Source organism: Drosophila guanche, unplaced genomic scaffold (assembly GCF_900245975.1).
Source record: "Drosophila guanche unplaced genomic scaffold, DGUA_6, whole genome shotgun sequence".
Lineage (NCBI taxonomy): Eukaryota > Metazoa > Arthropoda > Insecta > Diptera > Drosophilidae > Drosophila > Drosophila guanche.
The window spans coordinates 11,142,421-11,159,620 of NW_022995744.1; the positions used below are offsets into that span (position 1 = coordinate 11,142,421).

At 42.9% G+C, this 17,200-nt stretch overlaps 2 protein-coding genes across 15 annotated transcripts; one reads left to right on the top strand and one right to left on the bottom strand.

Annotated features, from left to right (window-relative positions):
• Positions 1-1,019: 1,019 nt before the first annotated feature.
• On the bottom strand, positions 1,020-16,115 carry LOC117579986 (PDZ and LIM domain protein 4). Of its 14 annotated transcripts, none has more exons than XM_034266166.1 (9): positions 15,884-16,115; positions 13,117-13,265; positions 12,749-13,055; positions 4,833-5,033; positions 4,675-4,754; positions 4,082-4,153; positions 2,225-2,387; positions 1,534-1,572; positions 1,120-1,464 (listed from the first exon to the last, which is right to left on the bottom strand). In XM_034266166.1, exons 1-9 carry the CDS (start codon positions 16,100-16,102, stop codon positions 1,378-1,380), a joined length of 1,317 nt encoding a protein of 438 aa, XP_034122057.1. In that variant the 5' UTR covers positions 16,103-16,115; the 3' UTR covers positions 1,120-1,377. The 14 variants fall into 14 exon arrangements, with proteins under 14 accessions (XP_034122062.1, XP_034122063.1, XP_034122057.1 ...); XM_034266168.1 differs by lacking the exon at positions 15,884-16,115 and adding an exon at positions 13,744-14,072; XM_034266171.1 differs by lacking the exon at positions 2,225-2,387 and having other exon boundaries at positions 1,020-1,464.
• On the top strand, positions 5,803-8,320 carry LOC117579982 (cell division control protein 6 homolog). Its single transcript, XM_034266161.1, has 2 exons — positions 5,803-7,376; positions 7,445-8,320. Exons 1-2 carry the CDS (start codon positions 5,939-5,941, stop codon positions 7,861-7,863), a joined length of 1,857 nt encoding a protein of 618 aa, XP_034122052.1. The 5' UTR covers positions 5,803-5,938; the 3' UTR covers positions 7,864-8,320.
• Positions 16,116-17,200: the final 1,085 nt, after the last annotated feature.

Below are 17,200 nucleotides of genomic sequence, written 5' to 3' on the forward strand. Positions count from 1 at the left end.
ATCCCAATTTGTAGGCCGAAACAATCGCATTGCTCCGATACGGAGCAGCAATCAAAGAAAACTGAATTTGTGGCTTACTTACCCGTGAAGTGAAAGTACATTATGTGTTTTTTCTGTGTTTCGTTTCACACAATTGTTATGCACATTAAACACGTACCACACTCTCTTCTGCTCTCCTCACGACTCTCCCCACGGAGCAACAGCCACTCTTAAGTGACTTATTTCCATTCCAAATTAAAGTCAAATTTATGTTCATTTTTCAGCGCATGTTTGCGTATAATTTCAATATAAATACGTTTTATTTGTGAAGTGATTGATGATGGTCCGTTCGTTCACGTTCCATGCTCCGATGTGGACGATGCACCGATCTTTCGGCTACTCTTTTAGGGGTTGGGCCTGGGCATGGCTGGGCAGGGTTAAGTTGGGTTGGGCAAGTGGGAACCCATAGGGAGAGATGGTAAACCAATGAATTTTGCTGCTAAATTCGTATTCAAATTTACCTTAATTGAATTACGTTTGAAAATATGTTGAAAGAGAAATACAAAAACTGAGAGTATTTATAGAAATAATTTTGTTACAGGTGCATTCAACTATCGCAAATGAACGACTTCTTGTGTTACAATAACTATACAATTAACTACCAATAACATTTAATTGACTCTTATTTTCAGCAGCTCTGACTTGGCCATGGCCTGCACCTACCAGCTACAAGGTGAGTCCGCAAAATGCAATAACATCTCCTCTATAGTTTGGCACTCGAACCCTTGACTATCTGTCCCAATTTCTGGATCTACTCTTCTAATTGCAGTAGCAACAAAAACAATCCATTGAAATCTTCTCTTTACCCAATTCTTTAGTTACATTTATTAATTAAAACATTTCTATACTTATTACAAAGCCATGACTAGATAACCACTCACCGTCGAACAGAAAAGATTTCTGCTGACAAAAGAATATCTTTAAAACATAAAAATGATCATAAATCAAAATTCCCCTTTATTAGTTTTAATTTTTCTTGTTTTTTTGTTTGTTCTTTTATTAATTAATTTAAGTGTGGTGTGTTTTTGCTATTGCCTATGGGGGAAGGACAGTAAATTAGGGGGCTTGAGGTGGAGTTAATTGATATTTAAGTGTAGGTATATCATAGATTTATTTCGATTCCAAACCAATTGCCAATTTATCATTAAACTTTTGTTAGTTTCTCTCACAATTTCGTCGTCGTACTTTATATAATTTATTGAATAAGTTAAACAGAATTTCATTAAAAATCCGCTAAATATGTTAGGAGATAAACAGGATGCCCCAACGAGATGGATGATGTTTTTATGCTGGAGATGCTGCCTGCCTGGCTGGCTGTTGTTGTTGTCGCTGCAGTTTCTAATATTCGGTGGCACCAATAACGCTGTACATGAGACGGTTGAAGGAGCCGCTCTGGCGTATATTCTCATCGTGAGTGTTTACCACCTGCCGTGGGGGAGATTCACAAATTAAAGATAAATCCAACAAAAATACATTTATTGTTATTCCACTTACATTGTACGGCGGACGGGATACTGGGGCTGATACCGGTTTCTGTAAATGCATGCAGGAAGCGGAATTTAGAAAGAATTATAAGATATATTGTAGAAAGTTATAAGTTACGTATAGGTATCATTGAAACTCCACTAGTTTTGAGTGCAAAAAGTATTTTGAAATGCAATTCTCGAACTGTTATGAGCGTCTGTTAAATGTTAATGCATATGCAAATATGCAAGTGATTTGCGAGCGATTTGGAAAATATACACAGAGATGGGGTTAGTTAATGGATGTGGGCGTAGCATATTGATCGATCAAAAACCAAGTTAGTAGCTACGTTTCGGCCGAGTTAGAGGTCATTACATTACAGGAGCGCTTAACATTCTGCCACAATGTTGGACTAACATTCTTTGCGGTTCAACTGTACATGGGAGAGACGGCGGTACGTTTACAGAGCAACAGAGACAGAGACAGAGAGAGAGAGACAAACAGCGAGAGCAGGAAAGGAGTATACAGATAGAGGGATAGAGAGAAGAGACTTTTGTACAGATGAGAGATTGATTTGAGCTAGAGAATCGAGTATATCGAGTATATCGAGAGCGATCTTTGTCTGATAAGTACTAAGTAATAGTATCGAGTGCCACATGAGATTGTGTGTCGGTTGATAGTAGATTTTGTTCGAGAACGATTCGGTTGCGCACGGTCTTACCTTTCCTGGAACCAATCTATTCGGCTGGTAGACCCTAGTCTGCACAGGTATGGTTACCTCCTGCGGCGGGGCATGGCCATAGTTGCCGCTGTAGCCGCCGTCTTCTTGAATCGCTCTGTAGGTCTCGCTGTTCCTTGGATCGTATTGGACAGTTTTCTTATAACTGCATGCGGCAATTGGTTATCGGTATTTGGTATTTGGCATTGTTTTATTTTGATTGCATTTGATTGATTTTTGAGATCGTTGAAAGCGCCGTTACGTAATATCAAGTTATTTGTTGTTGGATTTTATATGTTTGGTTAATCAAAAAACAGAATATATTTTTTTGGTTTTGTTTTTGGTTTGGTTTTGGTTTTTTTTTGGTTTTTTTTGTATTTTTACATCGGTTGAGTAGCGTGAGAGAGAGTAGTGAGAGAGAGAATAGAAAGAGAAAACAGGATGTGCACAAAATACGTTAGAATTATTTTGTTTTGTTGTTGTTGTTGTTGTTGTTGTAATTGTAGTTTGTTCGAGGATACGGCAGGCCACATATTGTATGTGCGTTTTGTCTCAAACGTCATTTAATTAATAGGAAACTCATTAACAAATTCCTTACGAGCTAATGTTTAAAATGTAATCGAACAGAACTGCATAACAAAAATCATATATTACTATTTATTCAAATCAGTTATCATGTCGGATGAGTCGAGGCCTTAAATTGGGCCTTTGGGATTAGTTTGGGTTAGCTTTGGATTACGATTAATACGGGGATGGGCTGGGGTTGTGGTTGGGGTTGCATGTGGGTTTTTTTTTTCTCTTTTTTGTATGGATGCATAGATGCATAGGAACTTTCATTGGCTGTTTACTGTGAAACAGTTTCATATAAAATGTAATTTAATTGTAAGAATAAATTCAGCAAACGTCTTTTAACTCTTGGATTAGTCTTAGGGGGGGGGAAGGAATTTGGGTGGGGAGCAGGGTGGGTGCTGGGATTTATTTTTGGCTAATATATTTCTTTGATCATTTGTTTTGTTGATAGAGTATCTGCAGTTGGTGCTGTCGCTGTTGACGTTGTTGCTCTGCGAGTTGTTCTTTTTGCTTTTGTTGCTCCAGTATCAAACGTTTTTGTTCCAGGAAAGATAGATCGATGAAAATTCTAACATTAATCGTGCAGCTAAGTTCTAGATAATACAGGATCTAAGTGCTAATAAGCCTAGGGATAGATACTAGATATATCTGTTTTGTTGGTGTTTTCTGTTAGGGTTCTGTTAGGCAGGTCTGTTGCTCATATTTATCACATCAATTGTTCCATATGTTTATTAGGGATACACAGGCACCTTTCCCTACCAAAAGAAACACTTGCAACGCCACCTTATGAAACCTTTGAATCCTACATAGATTCCCAGGGATTAAACACTCTTCCGTAAATGTTGGTTGGTATATACAGAGGTAAGATCTCCAAGCAAACACAGACTCAGATCAGCAGAAGTAGATACAAGGCACATGGGTGAACATTTAGGAGCTTTACGGGGCATATAGACAGAGCAGAGCACATGCAATTCGTGTTTGGGTTTGTTGTTTCTGTTGTTCTGTTCTACTGGGGATATGCATAGATAGATATTGTATCTGGTTTTTATAGGTTGCAGTTGCAGTTGCACTTGTTTGTGGTTGCGGGAGACAACAATCAATCAAGACAGACAGGCAGTGACAGGGATTACAATTGGGTAAAACACGGGCGGGGGTAAACAGTTTTCAATATTCAATATACAGTCTCCAAATACAGTACTCAAATGTCAAGATCAAGTTCAAGTTCTTTGCAAGAAAATCAGGAAATCAGGAAATCAGGCTTGTATGCTCAAGAAATGAATTTACTTTTACCCGTTCAGTTTTGTTGGCAAAGGACGATGCAAAGGACTGTCCTTCAAGCGATAGCTATCGCTTGTGGCGAAGCTACAACAATATACATAGAATATATATAAATATATATGTATATATATATATAGACGATAGGTATAGAGATAGGTATATAGTACATACAACATCTATGGATTGGTGTGTGTGTTTCTCGTGTGTTTTTTTTGTTTTTAGTAAATTTGAAGGCTTTTTTCGTTGGTTTGGTTAGTAATTTTATGGCTGCAAATCTTAACTAAGAATCAATTTCGGGTATATCTTCTCCCGCTTTATTAGTCGTTCAAGCTATTCGAGTGGCGATTCTGGAATTCTCTCTCTCGCAAAATAATTCAAAGCTGCATCAAAATTTCGAAAAATCAACGTCGCTACGCAATAATTTATTGAAAGAATTATAGAAAATAAATAGGTTCAAATTGTCGACAAGCGTTATCCAAAAATTCAAATCAGGTTTTAGTGTTTTGTTGTTGTTGTTCTTGCTTTAATCGAACTCTAAGCATTAAAGTGGTTTTTTTGTTGTTTCCAATTTTAGTTGTATATTTTCTGGTGGGTGGCAAACTTACGGAACTGTGGTTCTGATGGTGTCCTCAATGTTGCTGTTTGAGTAGAGGCCGATGGGCGAGTTGAATTGCTTGTGGAAGACCTGCCAACAAAGAAGGGGATGCAATCAATCAGTCAATCAATCAATCAATATGGAGCTGGGTCTTTTGCCATTGCTTACACGGCCAGTGTCGGCTTCCGTGCCAACAACCTTGTGCAACATGGTATCGGCAACGCGTTGCTTCATGATACTGTCATGGTAGTCGTGTCCTGGATGGGCGCGCACAGCCGGATTGGGATAGTGCCTCAAGTAGGAGTCTGTTGAGGGGGCATCCTTTTTCACCTTGGCACCGGGCAGGACCAAGGGAGTTGTACGGTAGGGCTGGAAATTGTACAAACCAACACACAATTAATGGCTTTGTTTACTCCCGAAAAAACCACCATTTGCCAGCAGCAGTTTTGCAGCAAACAAATAATAATATAAATAAATCTCAAAACGATTATGGGATACGGATTCGGAATCGAAACATATTTTCTAGCTGTAGTTTTCCTACGAAATCCTCTCTCAGCGTGTTGGATAGATGGATAAATAGATGCGGATGGGTATGGGGCTGTGTGTGTGCTTGTTGTATAAACTTTATTTACCAAAATTCCATTTTATGTACGATCTTGAGCGCCCGTTTATATACTTTAAAAATACCCCAACAGCCAAGGCGAATATTTTTAGGCGCTTACGTAAGCGTTTTCTTTTTGCCAGCGGCCAGGCAGCGTCCAGCAATTTGTATTTTGTGTGTGCTTCTCGATCGTTCTGCTGCTGTTTTATTTTTACCACGTAAGTAATTCAATCGCAAGCAAATAGCAGTTTAAAATGTGCAGTGGGGCGCGCCTTATCGATAAGTCAAAGTGCAGCTCTGTGCTGGAGTTACCAGACTATGAGAGTATGGCTTAAGCAGCTGTTCTAACCATAATTTAATTACGCTGTGTATGCGCTTAGAATCCTAATTTGCTAGTTATATTAAATATAACATCAAAACGAGCACAATAATTTAAGATTCACGGTAAATTTACAGTATATTTTGAAAATGCAAGGTATATTTCGGTATATTTCCGAGGGTTTGCCGGTATATTTGATCGATAATTCCGCGGGCACACTGGGCACAACATTTTGCGCGCTTTTTTCTAACTTCGTTGATAATTTTTCATACTGCTGATTAAACCATTAACTAAAATATAGGTAGTGCTTTGCTTAATCAGAGCCACTAACTGCACGTACAAGCCGCGTTAAGCATGGCCGCCGTACGACGCTCCACGCGTTTAAGCAGCATCAGCAAATCGACGGCCGCGTCGTCGCCGTTGCCGCAGTCGCCGCGGACGACGACGACAACGTCACGACGCTCTGAGATTTGGCGGAGGCGACAGACCAAAGCCACAGAAGACAGCGACGACGAGGATCGCGATGATATCATTAGTGTAGTTTCAGAGAATAACGAAAACAGAGACCTGTTGAATAAAATGGAACGGACGGCACGTCGCAGGACGGCCCCACCGCAAGTGATCCAAGAAGAGCCAAAGACGCCACGCAGCAGCAGCAGCAGCAGCAGCAAGAAGTCAGCAGCGGCCAAGGCAGCCAGTCTGGCCAGGCGTGTGCAAGCCAACGAAGAGGCAGTATTAGCCTTCAACAAAAGCACCGACGAGGATGAGGATGAGGAGGATGCCCATTCCCATGTCTCGCCACCGAAGCAGCGGAGGCTGAAGCCGCTGCCGCAGCATTTGATAAGTCCCTCGCGACTGTTGGACAGACTGAGCATAGACGAACGCCAGGAGCCAGAGCAAAAGACTGAGAAGAATCATCAGGTGGAGGAGCAGAAAGAGAAAGAGCCAGAGCCTGCACCCTCGCCTCCTCGCAACAAATACCAAAATGCCAGACGCGTGCTCAACAGCGCAGAGACTCAGAATCTGCCAGGGCGCGAGGCGCAACTCCTGGAGCTGCGCGAATACTTCACCAGCCACCTGGAGAGCCAGACCTCGGGCAGCTTGTACGTCTCAGGGCAGCCGGGCACTGGGAAAACAGCCTGTCTGTCCCTGCTGCTGCGCGATCCGGAGTTCTCGAAGCGTCTGCAACGTGTCTACATCAACTGCACCAGCATTGCCAGCGTGGGTGCGGTCTACAAGAAGCTCTGCGCCGAGCTGCAGCTGAAGCCAGCGGGTCGGACCGAACGCGACCACCTGGAGGCCATACAGCGGCACCTGCGTACCGCCAAGCGAATGCTACTGCTGGTGCTCGATGAGATCGATCAGCTGTGCACCACCAGGCAGGCTGTGCTGTACACGATCTTCGAGTGGCCCGCCCTGCCGGGTGCCCGAATTCTCCTGGTTGGCATTGCCAACAGTTTGGATCTCACAGATCGGACGCTGACGCGTCTGAATGCTCGCTGCGAGCTCAAGCCCCGGCTGATGCACTTTCCCTCCTACACCAAGCAGCAGATTGTGGAGATATTCAAGTCGCGGCTGGCCGAGGCGGATGTGCTGGATGTCTTTCCCCCGGTCACGCTGCAGCTGCTGGCGGCAAAGGTGAGTGCCATCAGTGGCGATGTGCGACGAGCCCTGGACATTGGCAGGCGAGTGGTGGAGATAGCCGAGCAGCAGAAACGCGATGGCGAGCGAGAGTTCAACCTAAAGGCCTTGGAATTGGCAGATGGCCAGGAGAAGGAGGAGCCCAAACAGGGTAAGATTGGACGATCAATGGATCCACTTGTCATTCAAGCTAACACTTTCGCTTTTGCTTTTGTGCAGACACAATGAAGCCTGTTCAGGTCACCCAAGTGGCTGCCGTGTTGAACAAGGTCTATGGAGCGTCGCAGAACCTCGAGGAGGACATTGAGGCTGCCTTCCCGCTGCAGCAGAAGCTGATGCTGTGCAGTCTGGTGCTCATGCTGCGCAACGAGCGCAACAAGGACATCAGCATGGGTCGCCTGCACGAGGTCTATCGCAGGGTGTGCGCCAAACGGAACATCCTGGCCCTGGATCAGGCCGAGTTCACGGGCACCGTCGATCTGGTGGAGACACGGGGCATTCTGCGCATTATGCGCAAGAAGGAGCCGCGCCTGAGCAAGATCATGCTGCAGTGGGACGAGGAGGAAGTGCATGCGGCGCTCAGTGACAAGCAGCTCATCGCTTCGATCTTGAACGACACCGCCTGCCTGAACAGGTGACGCGGTGCGCGGGCAATAATGACGATGAGGATGATTACCCTACAGCATCGAAAATTAGTTTGCCTAAACAATTTCTTTTAGTTAATTGCGCATTTCTCACATTCTCAGTTCACCTTGGGGACGCGACGACGTAGAATTTTGAGAATACATATAGAAAACAACAGCAACAACAAATAATACACTTTTGACGCTAAATTTAAAATTTGTGGCAGCAAGCAAAGCAGCAAACAGCACCACAGCATATTTTGAAATATCATTTGAGGGTCACTCTCGCGACTTTGGTTTTTAATTGAATCGAATCCGCATCTTTGTTTTTCTGTCTCGTAGACTTAAGTAAATATTTTGTGTTGACGAAGAAGCACCCTAGATCTATTTTGTATTCATTTCCTGTTTAGCTCCCATAAGCATGTAAGAATAAATAAGTTTTGCAATAGTCGACTAAATCCATCCACCAAAAGTGAAAACAGTTCTTCACTTTCGCTGCCCAACATTTTCTGTATTCGTGCCAAAAGAAAATTGGTACCGAATGGAGGTACCCTTTCTGGTCTCTGGTCCACACTGGTGCTAATGTTTTCCACCATTCCGAAATGAAATTAATTTATAATCATTTTGTTTATTATTTTCGCCTGCCTGCTGGCTGGCTGGCTGTGTGTTCCGTTCCCTACGCTCTAAAAATATACCAGTGGTATGAATTACATTGAGAACGAAAAGAGCGCAATGAAAAATATGCTTAGCAAAATGTTCGGGTATTCAGAATCTGCCTGTCTGTTGCCTTTCAGCTGTATATTGACGAAAGGCGAACAAATGTTTGAATAATAAGCTATATACACGAGTACCCGCTGAGAGAAAGAGAAAGAGAGGCACTAGAAATATACAATGTGTATATATGTACATATACCATGTAGGTAGCTCTCTATATAATGTTCTTCTTGCTGCTTCTTGCTCATAATTATACATATATTTTCTTGGGGGAAAAAAGTAAAATTAAAAACCACACAATAAATAGTATGCATGGCCACACAGTCGGTGGATGGGTTTGGCATTTGTATTTGAACTTGAATTCCCAGCACAAATGTTTGACGGTAAAGGTGAAATGAAATGTTTCAGCTGGATGGACACACAGAGAAGTCTGCTTCTAGCCAGTTGGAAGATGTCTAAAAGACTTTGTTTATATGTTTATATAATAAGAAAGAGACACCTATTTGCTATGCGAAGGATATAATTGAACCTGATTTAGTCAGATTTCATTCCATGAGTATTGCTAAATATATTCGCACAATTCCTTAATTAAACTCTGACGCATAGTCACATTATTTCTATAATTATTCTTTTCATATCATTCTTTAACCGAAGTCAGCGCTATATTGTCACATAATTTGTATCATAATTCACTTGGTTTTTTGGCTTACTTGATATTGAATGCACTCATTGAGGTCTGGCTGCTCCTTGTAGTAGACTGGGGATCCATTTTTGAACTGAACGTACTCCATGATTATGTTTGTGTGTGTTTTTTTGTTTATTCAATTTAAACTCCTTTATTTATTTAAACAGAATAGAAACGAGAACGAGAAATATTATAGCCAAAAACAATTACGCAATGGTTACTCGATCACATCAGAGTAGAGTTATTTCTTAGGACCACAAAGCTGTCCACAATCCTATGGATTTTAGTTGTATTCTTTTTTTTAGTTGATTGTAACTTGCTTTTTCGTCACGTTTAAATCAAAACGCTGCAGCTGATGGGTTCTTCACGGAGGACTATTAAGGATCTGTGGACACTATTCGCTCGAGTCTTATTGTTGTTTATTTTTCAATATTCCGAACGCAACTGATTTGAAGATTTTCAAATGCTGGCGAATTATTGCTATTCCGACTGCGCGGAATTCCAATTTTTCGTATATATCTATATAGATATAGATGCTCAGAGCAGCGACGATCCTATGTATTGGTTTGGTTGGAGAGTGTCTGTCCATGTGTCTGTCTATCCGTATGGCGTAAGTATATTGTAGAGCTGATGGTCAGAGGCCGCCGCCCGCCCACAGGCCACAGGCCACAGGTTTCCTTTCAGTGTGTGAGAGTGTTTCGAGTGTGAGAGAGGAATATACAAAATATTGTATGTTTTTTTGTGTGTTCCCAGAGCGTAACACAACAACACATACTAGTCACACATATAAACTTGGACTTGGACATCGGCGGTGGGCATCGAGAGGCGTTCCACCCGCCCACGCGACATTTACATAAAAACCATCAGATATATGTACAAATATATGCATATAGATTTGGTTGTTTGTCCTGGCCCGATGAATATTATTATTCAGTTATATCCATCTCGTATATACATATAATTTAATTTAATTGCTGCTGTTCTGTGGAGGCTGAGATACAATTCTTTGCTCTGCACATTTTCGTATCGAGACCGAGGTTATTGTTTCGCCCGAATGCAGAATCGCTAAAAATTAAAGCAAATTCTCACAGCGTACACAGCCCGAACATTATTGATGTGTTCAGTTTTGTTTTAGCTGATGCTCAGTGACACTGAAGCATTTCAAATGACTCTGCCCCTGCCCACAAATTAGTCAACGATTTGTGACAGTTCCAAAGATGAGGATGATGGCTATTGACATTGGCAGTCTCCTCTGCCTAACCCAAGCCTCATGGCTGTCAAAATCAATTGGCATTGGAAGCCAAAGCAGCCCCAAGCAGGTGTAATTAGCCTTCAACGGAAGACACACACCTACAGTTTTCAAGTTCGTTGGAACATCTAAACAAACTCATAAGTTACATGGAAATATTCATGTTTATGTTTTGTACTTTTCCCTCCACTGCGAAGGTTGCAGTTATTTTTTATTTGAAGACAGAATGCTGCAATAAATATTGTTTTTAATGAGTTCTTAAGCCGTTTCATGGCTATACCAAAGGCAAAAATCAGACAACAAACAAGAGACAAGCGAGTGTGCATCATAAATTGATTGAAGAAAGGTACAATAACCTCTTCATGGATAAACAAATCTATAAATAAGTGGAACGAGCTGAAAAACTCATATTACACGATCCAACTTTGAGGTCAAATGTTCTGGAATCCTCAAACTAATGACAAATCATATCGCAGATCATCAAAAACATACTACATACGAGTATATATGTATGATGTGACTATGAAAACACCTTGTCTATTATTTTTGGTGCTGCATTGGCCAAGAAATGCGGCGACCTTGGACAGTGTCTTGATTCATTAGCCGCGTCATCGCCCCCACTGGGGAACTGTGGAAGGTGTGTGTGATTGAGTGTGGGTGCGGATGGTTGGGCAGGCACTTTCTTTCATTGGCATTGCCAGGGCACATCACAAGGTGGCCTGGCCTGGCCCCCTCGTGGACAGGCATGGATCAAGAGCAGAGCCCAAACCCCACCGCTCACCTGCATGTGGGCGCTGTGGGACGACTGCAAGGTGCTCGAAAATAGCTCAAACAACGTTTCTCTTGTTTATTTGCGTCTTTGGCTTTTCGGCATTATCCGATGAGTAGAGAGAGAGAGAGAGACAGCACCTCCTCCATCTGTAGCTGTAGCTGTAGCTGTATCCGAATCTGTTTTCATCTGATTTGATTTCTAGCCAATTTCCACCTGCGTACTGCGTCACTTCGGGGCCTCCTACTCTTCCTGTTTAACGCCTCCTCTCATTTTCCGTAGCCAATCTAACCTCCCGCTCTCCTTCACTCTCTCTGGGACTATTTTTGGCGGATGTAAAATCAGCCCAACCTTGACCACACAACATTTCTATCCTCTGATGTCAGCATTACAGACAGACCCACAGAGAGAGCGAGAGAGATCCATCCGTATTAGCGCCAGCCCCAAACCAAACAAATATTTCGATTTAGTCAATGCCGTGTCCACCTCGCAGATTGTGGTGGACTCTTAATATCGTAGGGATTTTTACCACCATATTGTTGTAATCCGGCTCTTATTTGATTTATATTTAAATATCAATGATTTAGTTGAAATGCATTGCAATAATACTAATTGAAGGACCCCTTTCTGAAGGTGCAACAGAGGGAAAAGTGCGGGCGTGGCAAATCTTTTTAAACAAATAAAACGGTTTGAGACGGAACACTACATGGATTTTACATGTATTCTACTCCAAAACTACGAGAAATTCCACAGCTGTGAGCTTTTGACTGTATACATATTCTTTTCGCAGAGAAATCTATTAAAATAAGTGCTATTGACAGACGAATTTCTGATCAGCAAATCATTTAAAACAACAAAAATCAAGATACTCGTTTTAAAAAAACAAAACCAACATACTTCATCCTCAACTAGGAATTTGAAGATTTAAAGACTTTAACGCTCGGCGAGTATCATTTTCTCGTCGACAGGTGTCTCTGTTTTGAATGTAGTCTGCTACATTTAAATGTAGATGTCATGTAGCAGAGTTTGTAAGAATAAAATACATGCCCAAAAATATTTATTCTTTCCTTGCTTTTGTTTAAATTCAATAATAAATCGAGGTGGTGAGGCAGCGGTGGAAAAAAAGCGATGATATGCGGCGTAGAAAGAACAAGCGGGATGGTTGCACGATAGCCAGCAAGAAGGGACACAGAGAAAACGTGGAAGACCAGTGCGCTGGCTCCAACTTTCGTCTTCTCTCGGAGTCTATTTCTAACTGAGAACCTATTTGACATCATAAAATATTAGACAGCAGTTTGAGATTTGAGAGTTTCGAGGAGGGGACTAACTAAGATCTTAATTTTAAATATCCTCTAGAGAATTTCTTATGCAGACTTTAAATTCTGCCACTTAGTTGTGGCCACATAAGGGTTTTGTTTGTGTAAAAAATTCAATGAAAGGTACAATGAGAGTACACCTAATCTCACATACACATTTCACTCACCTGATTAACAATGGCTGCCTGCTCCTCCTCGACATCCTGCTGATGATCGCGCGTTGGCTTGGGCGAAAAGACTTCCGACGGAGTCACATAGCCACCGGATGCGTTTAGCTGGGGAAACACAGTGTGTGGCAAGGAGTCCACGGGGAGCTGCAGGGCACGCTCCAGATGGCTGGGTCCGGGCAGAAACGGGGATGGACCGCGATGGGGCAGCAGCTCCGGGCTGGCCGGCGGCAAAGTGGAGTTGCTGCGCGAGCCAGGGCCAGCTGCCTCCTGGCTAATGCCCTGCGTGTAGGCGATTTTGTTGTCCCTGAGAAGAGAAAAGAGCAGAGTTAGATACGAATGAAAGTGGATGCGAATGCTTCACTCACCTGTGCACGACCAATCGGATCTCATTGCCAGCACCGCGGAACAGCTGTTGTGCGTCCGCGTGACTCAGGTCGCGTGCATCGTACTCGCCGATCTTGGCGATGATGTCGCCACGCAGCAGTTCCCCTTGCGAGGGGCTGCCAGCTTGCACCTGCAACGGAGGCGGAGAAGGAGGAGGAGGAAGGTCATTCCTGGTCTACAGCCTTGACATAGATATGCCAAAGACATAAATACTTTTGCTTCTGAGCAGATGCAGACACAATTATGATCGTGTTTACATTGGTTCTAGATGGGGTCGGGGTCTGGGTCTGAGAGGCATGGGGAGGAACATGGGCCGTCTATTTTGTTGCGCCTCAATTAGTTTTACTGGCGTCGCGTTTTGGCAACGTTGCAACATCGAATGGCGGATCTCTCGCTGTGCCAGTTTCGACCATTTCGCTATTTTGATTTGTTGTGGTTTGCTCTCGGCGACACAGAGAGGAGAGGAGCACAAAGGCCAAATCGGTTTGGCAAGCGGCTTCAGCTCTGCATCATTTTGATGAATGGGAGGCAGGCCACAGAGCGACAGAACAGAACAGCGGAACAGCGGAACAGCAGAGAACCTTCTCTGGTTACATAAGCAGCATTACCCTGGTTATGATCAACGGAGTGTCCAGATCATTGCCACCAACCAGACGGATGCCCCAGGGCGTGCCCTGGCCATCCCGGAACAGCACCACCGCGAACTCGTGCAGCTTTGGGCTCATCCTGGATGTGTTATGATGTCTCGCTGTGGAGCTGGATCAGTGTTGGTTCATGCGACCAATTCTCCCAATTCTTCCCACTCTCGACTTTGTTTTTTTTCTTTTTTTGCAAACTGTTTATTTTGTTGGCCAATTTGGCGTCGGCCCGAGGCGCTTGCGGCGCGATATTGCAGTCCGTTAAGCGTTTTGTTCGATCGCAAAGCTGCTCAAGTACTAAATTTAAAATACAATTCGTATTCCTTTTTGCAGCAGCAGACCTAGAACCAGAAGCAGATCGTGGTATACCACGAATACAGTGCGCCACAAATGTACGAGTACATATGTAAATTGCGAGTACATATATCGAACATATGTACTCGTAGAATCGTAGAACCCACACTCGAAGTAGTATTCAGATTCACCGGCAAACACGACGACGTCTGCCACGACTACATGCCGAGAAACATGAATTCAATTGGCGATTCCTCCCAATGCTTGATCGTTAAATGAGAGGGGAGGGAGTACGTACATACTGCAACTTTGCTGTTGCCATTGTGACGCACTTGAGAAAGCAATTGATTTACCTTTCCTATGGGTTCCCCATTCTCTTTTTGTGTGCTACTAAAACTCGCGTGTTTGTTTGCGTTCTCTAGAAAGTAGACTATACTCGAAAAGGGAAAGAATCACACAGAACAGGGACAGCGGAGGCAAAGCAAAGTATTGTGTGGTTCCTGCAACAGTCTTCTGCTGATTCATTATGTTCCCTTCTGCCTTTGTGCCTGCAGAGAGTATCCAAGATTCACACAACAAACACATTTATTTTCCTCATTGTTCTCATTATTTAATTTTTCTTGGGCACTCGCCACATTTCTTGTGCCTGCCACATTTTAGGGCAGACCAGAGCATGGCAGGGCAGGGGCAGCAGCACTTGATCCAGTTGCAAGCTTCGGACGACCCTGAATGAAATGAATGCCACATGTCATCATGCGAGGCGCACAATTTGATGATCAAGTTGCTGTTGCCACGTAAAAAATCAAATGTCTGGGCATCTGCTTTTCAGCACTTTTATTATTGTTTTTTTTTTTTTTGTTTCTTTGTGCGGCGGATGAGCCAACCAAGAAGAGAGAGTGTGTAATTAAATGTATTTACTGCCGCGATGATGAGTAGATGATCTAAATACAGAGGCATAATCAGCATCAACAATAATATGGGGACTGTTGTTGAGTTTTGCTTGAAGGAAACTCCTCAAAAATTGTGCCACTCGACGTATGCGCAATGTGCACAGGGTCCCGCCGTCCCGTATGTTTTTCGATTTGTTTGGCCAACAGCTGTTTCTTTGTTCCGTTCCTATGATCTTGGGCGGACCCATAGACATTCCATTTGCTCATTTTTGGCAAGTATTTTACTACTTACAACGGAAAAATCACTTTCCTGCCTGTCGTTTTCCGTTCCCCAGGGGCCAGTGGCGTGCCATTTTATTTGTACAGAATAAATATATTCTGTTTTCGGCGCTTTTTTTTGGCTGAAGTCTTGAAATGTTTTTACTATTTGCGGCTTGAATGGTTTTCATATGAATTTCAATTGGAATTTTCAATTATTTTTGCTGATTTTGTAACACTTTATGGTATCTGCATGTGAACATACTTGTATCTGTGTATCCCACAGATAATATTAGTTTTGTTTGCAGCGCAGAGTTTCATCAATTTTATGCTAATCGACCTATGTACATAAATTCCAACCAACCATCCATCTCTCGCTCTATGTGGGTCTGTTTTTCTGTGTTCTCTTTTTTACTTAGCCGAAAAATGCAGCAGTGGCCAATTAATTAAATTTTGTTTGACAAATATACGAGCCGAGCCGCCAGGGGCAAAATGTTATTGAACTGATTTGTGGCACGAGCTGGTGGCAACAAGCAATTGGGGCCACCCGCAAACAGCGACAGAGAGACACTGACACACACCCCGACTGATGATTGACAAGCCATATATGCGCGAATTCATATGGTATTTAGGGTGTTGGTGGGGGGCGGGGGATGACGATGACTTACCCCAATGTTTGGCTCATCGGCGAAATGTACCCGCTTCTTCAGTCCACTGTTGCTGCTGCGGCGACGCTGCGTCAGGCGGCAGGGAGGCACTGTCACTGCCACTGTCTGGGCAGCTAGAGTGGGCGTGGATTGTGTGTAGATCTCATGGACGTAACTGGGCACCTTCCAGAAAGCCGGTCGCCTGTATGACGCGGAACCTGGTGATCTGCTGGGCGTCATTGCTGGCCAGCGACTAGCGTAAACAAAAGAAATGCTGAGCAAAATTCATGCAAAGCATTCAGAATTCAGAATTGTTCTCAATTCTGCCTGCCTGCCTGCCTGCCAGTCGTCAATGCGTCTGCTCACCGCTCTGCTCCGTATGTGTGTGTGTACCAAAAGCCAAATTTCTAAAACAAACAAAACGGCACGGAATAAACGAGCAAAATGAGCGCAAACCAAGTATTCGTTCATCATGCGAAAGGCATGTGAAAAAGTGTAAATGAAATGGAATTATGAATGAATGAGAACTAACAACTGTGCTCAATGCCATTGCCCTCAAAATGCAACGTTTAAACACTGCGCTAAGCAATTATCCAGACACTGAGTGAAAATGGCACTGCAGTGTTCAAAAATGCATTTCAAATGCAACCGCCAAAGGTACTGTAAGCGATGTGGCAACACTACTAGAACTATTAGCTGATGTCCTGAAATATCTATCGATCTGGCAACGTTCGATTTGATACCCTATCTAGCTCACACACCTTGCGAGCATTGTCGAGAATTTCCCTGACCGTTTGGACACAGGAGAGGATTTCCCTGACCGTTTACAAACAGGAGAGGATTTCCTTAAAGAATTTCCATCACGGGGGATGAAATCGCTGTGTAATTTACCTGGCGCCACTGGAGTTTTTGTGACGTATTTACCTGTTGTCGACACCTTAATTGTTGGTACAAATTTCGCACCATGAAAGCTCTTTTGCTTCGTTAAGGGAATTTGAAAGCTCTTTTCCTTTGCGAAGGATATTTGAACAGCTAATGAGACAACTGATAAAAGTTAAATGTCAAACAAATAAAATATATTAATATTGTAATACGGAAAATATATATGTAGTACATATATATAAATTATTTATTTTCAATTAGGAATTACCTGCTTATCATGGAATAAGTAGAGTAATAAATATAAATTAAATGTCAGTACAGGAGCGGATAGAAGGATAAAATTTACAAATTTGCTAAAATAAGGTTTAAATAATTATAATTTATAATTTATAATCATTGCAATACAATGTTTTGTGCGAAGAAGCACGCAAAACGTGTACGGGAGCGGAAGCCCGC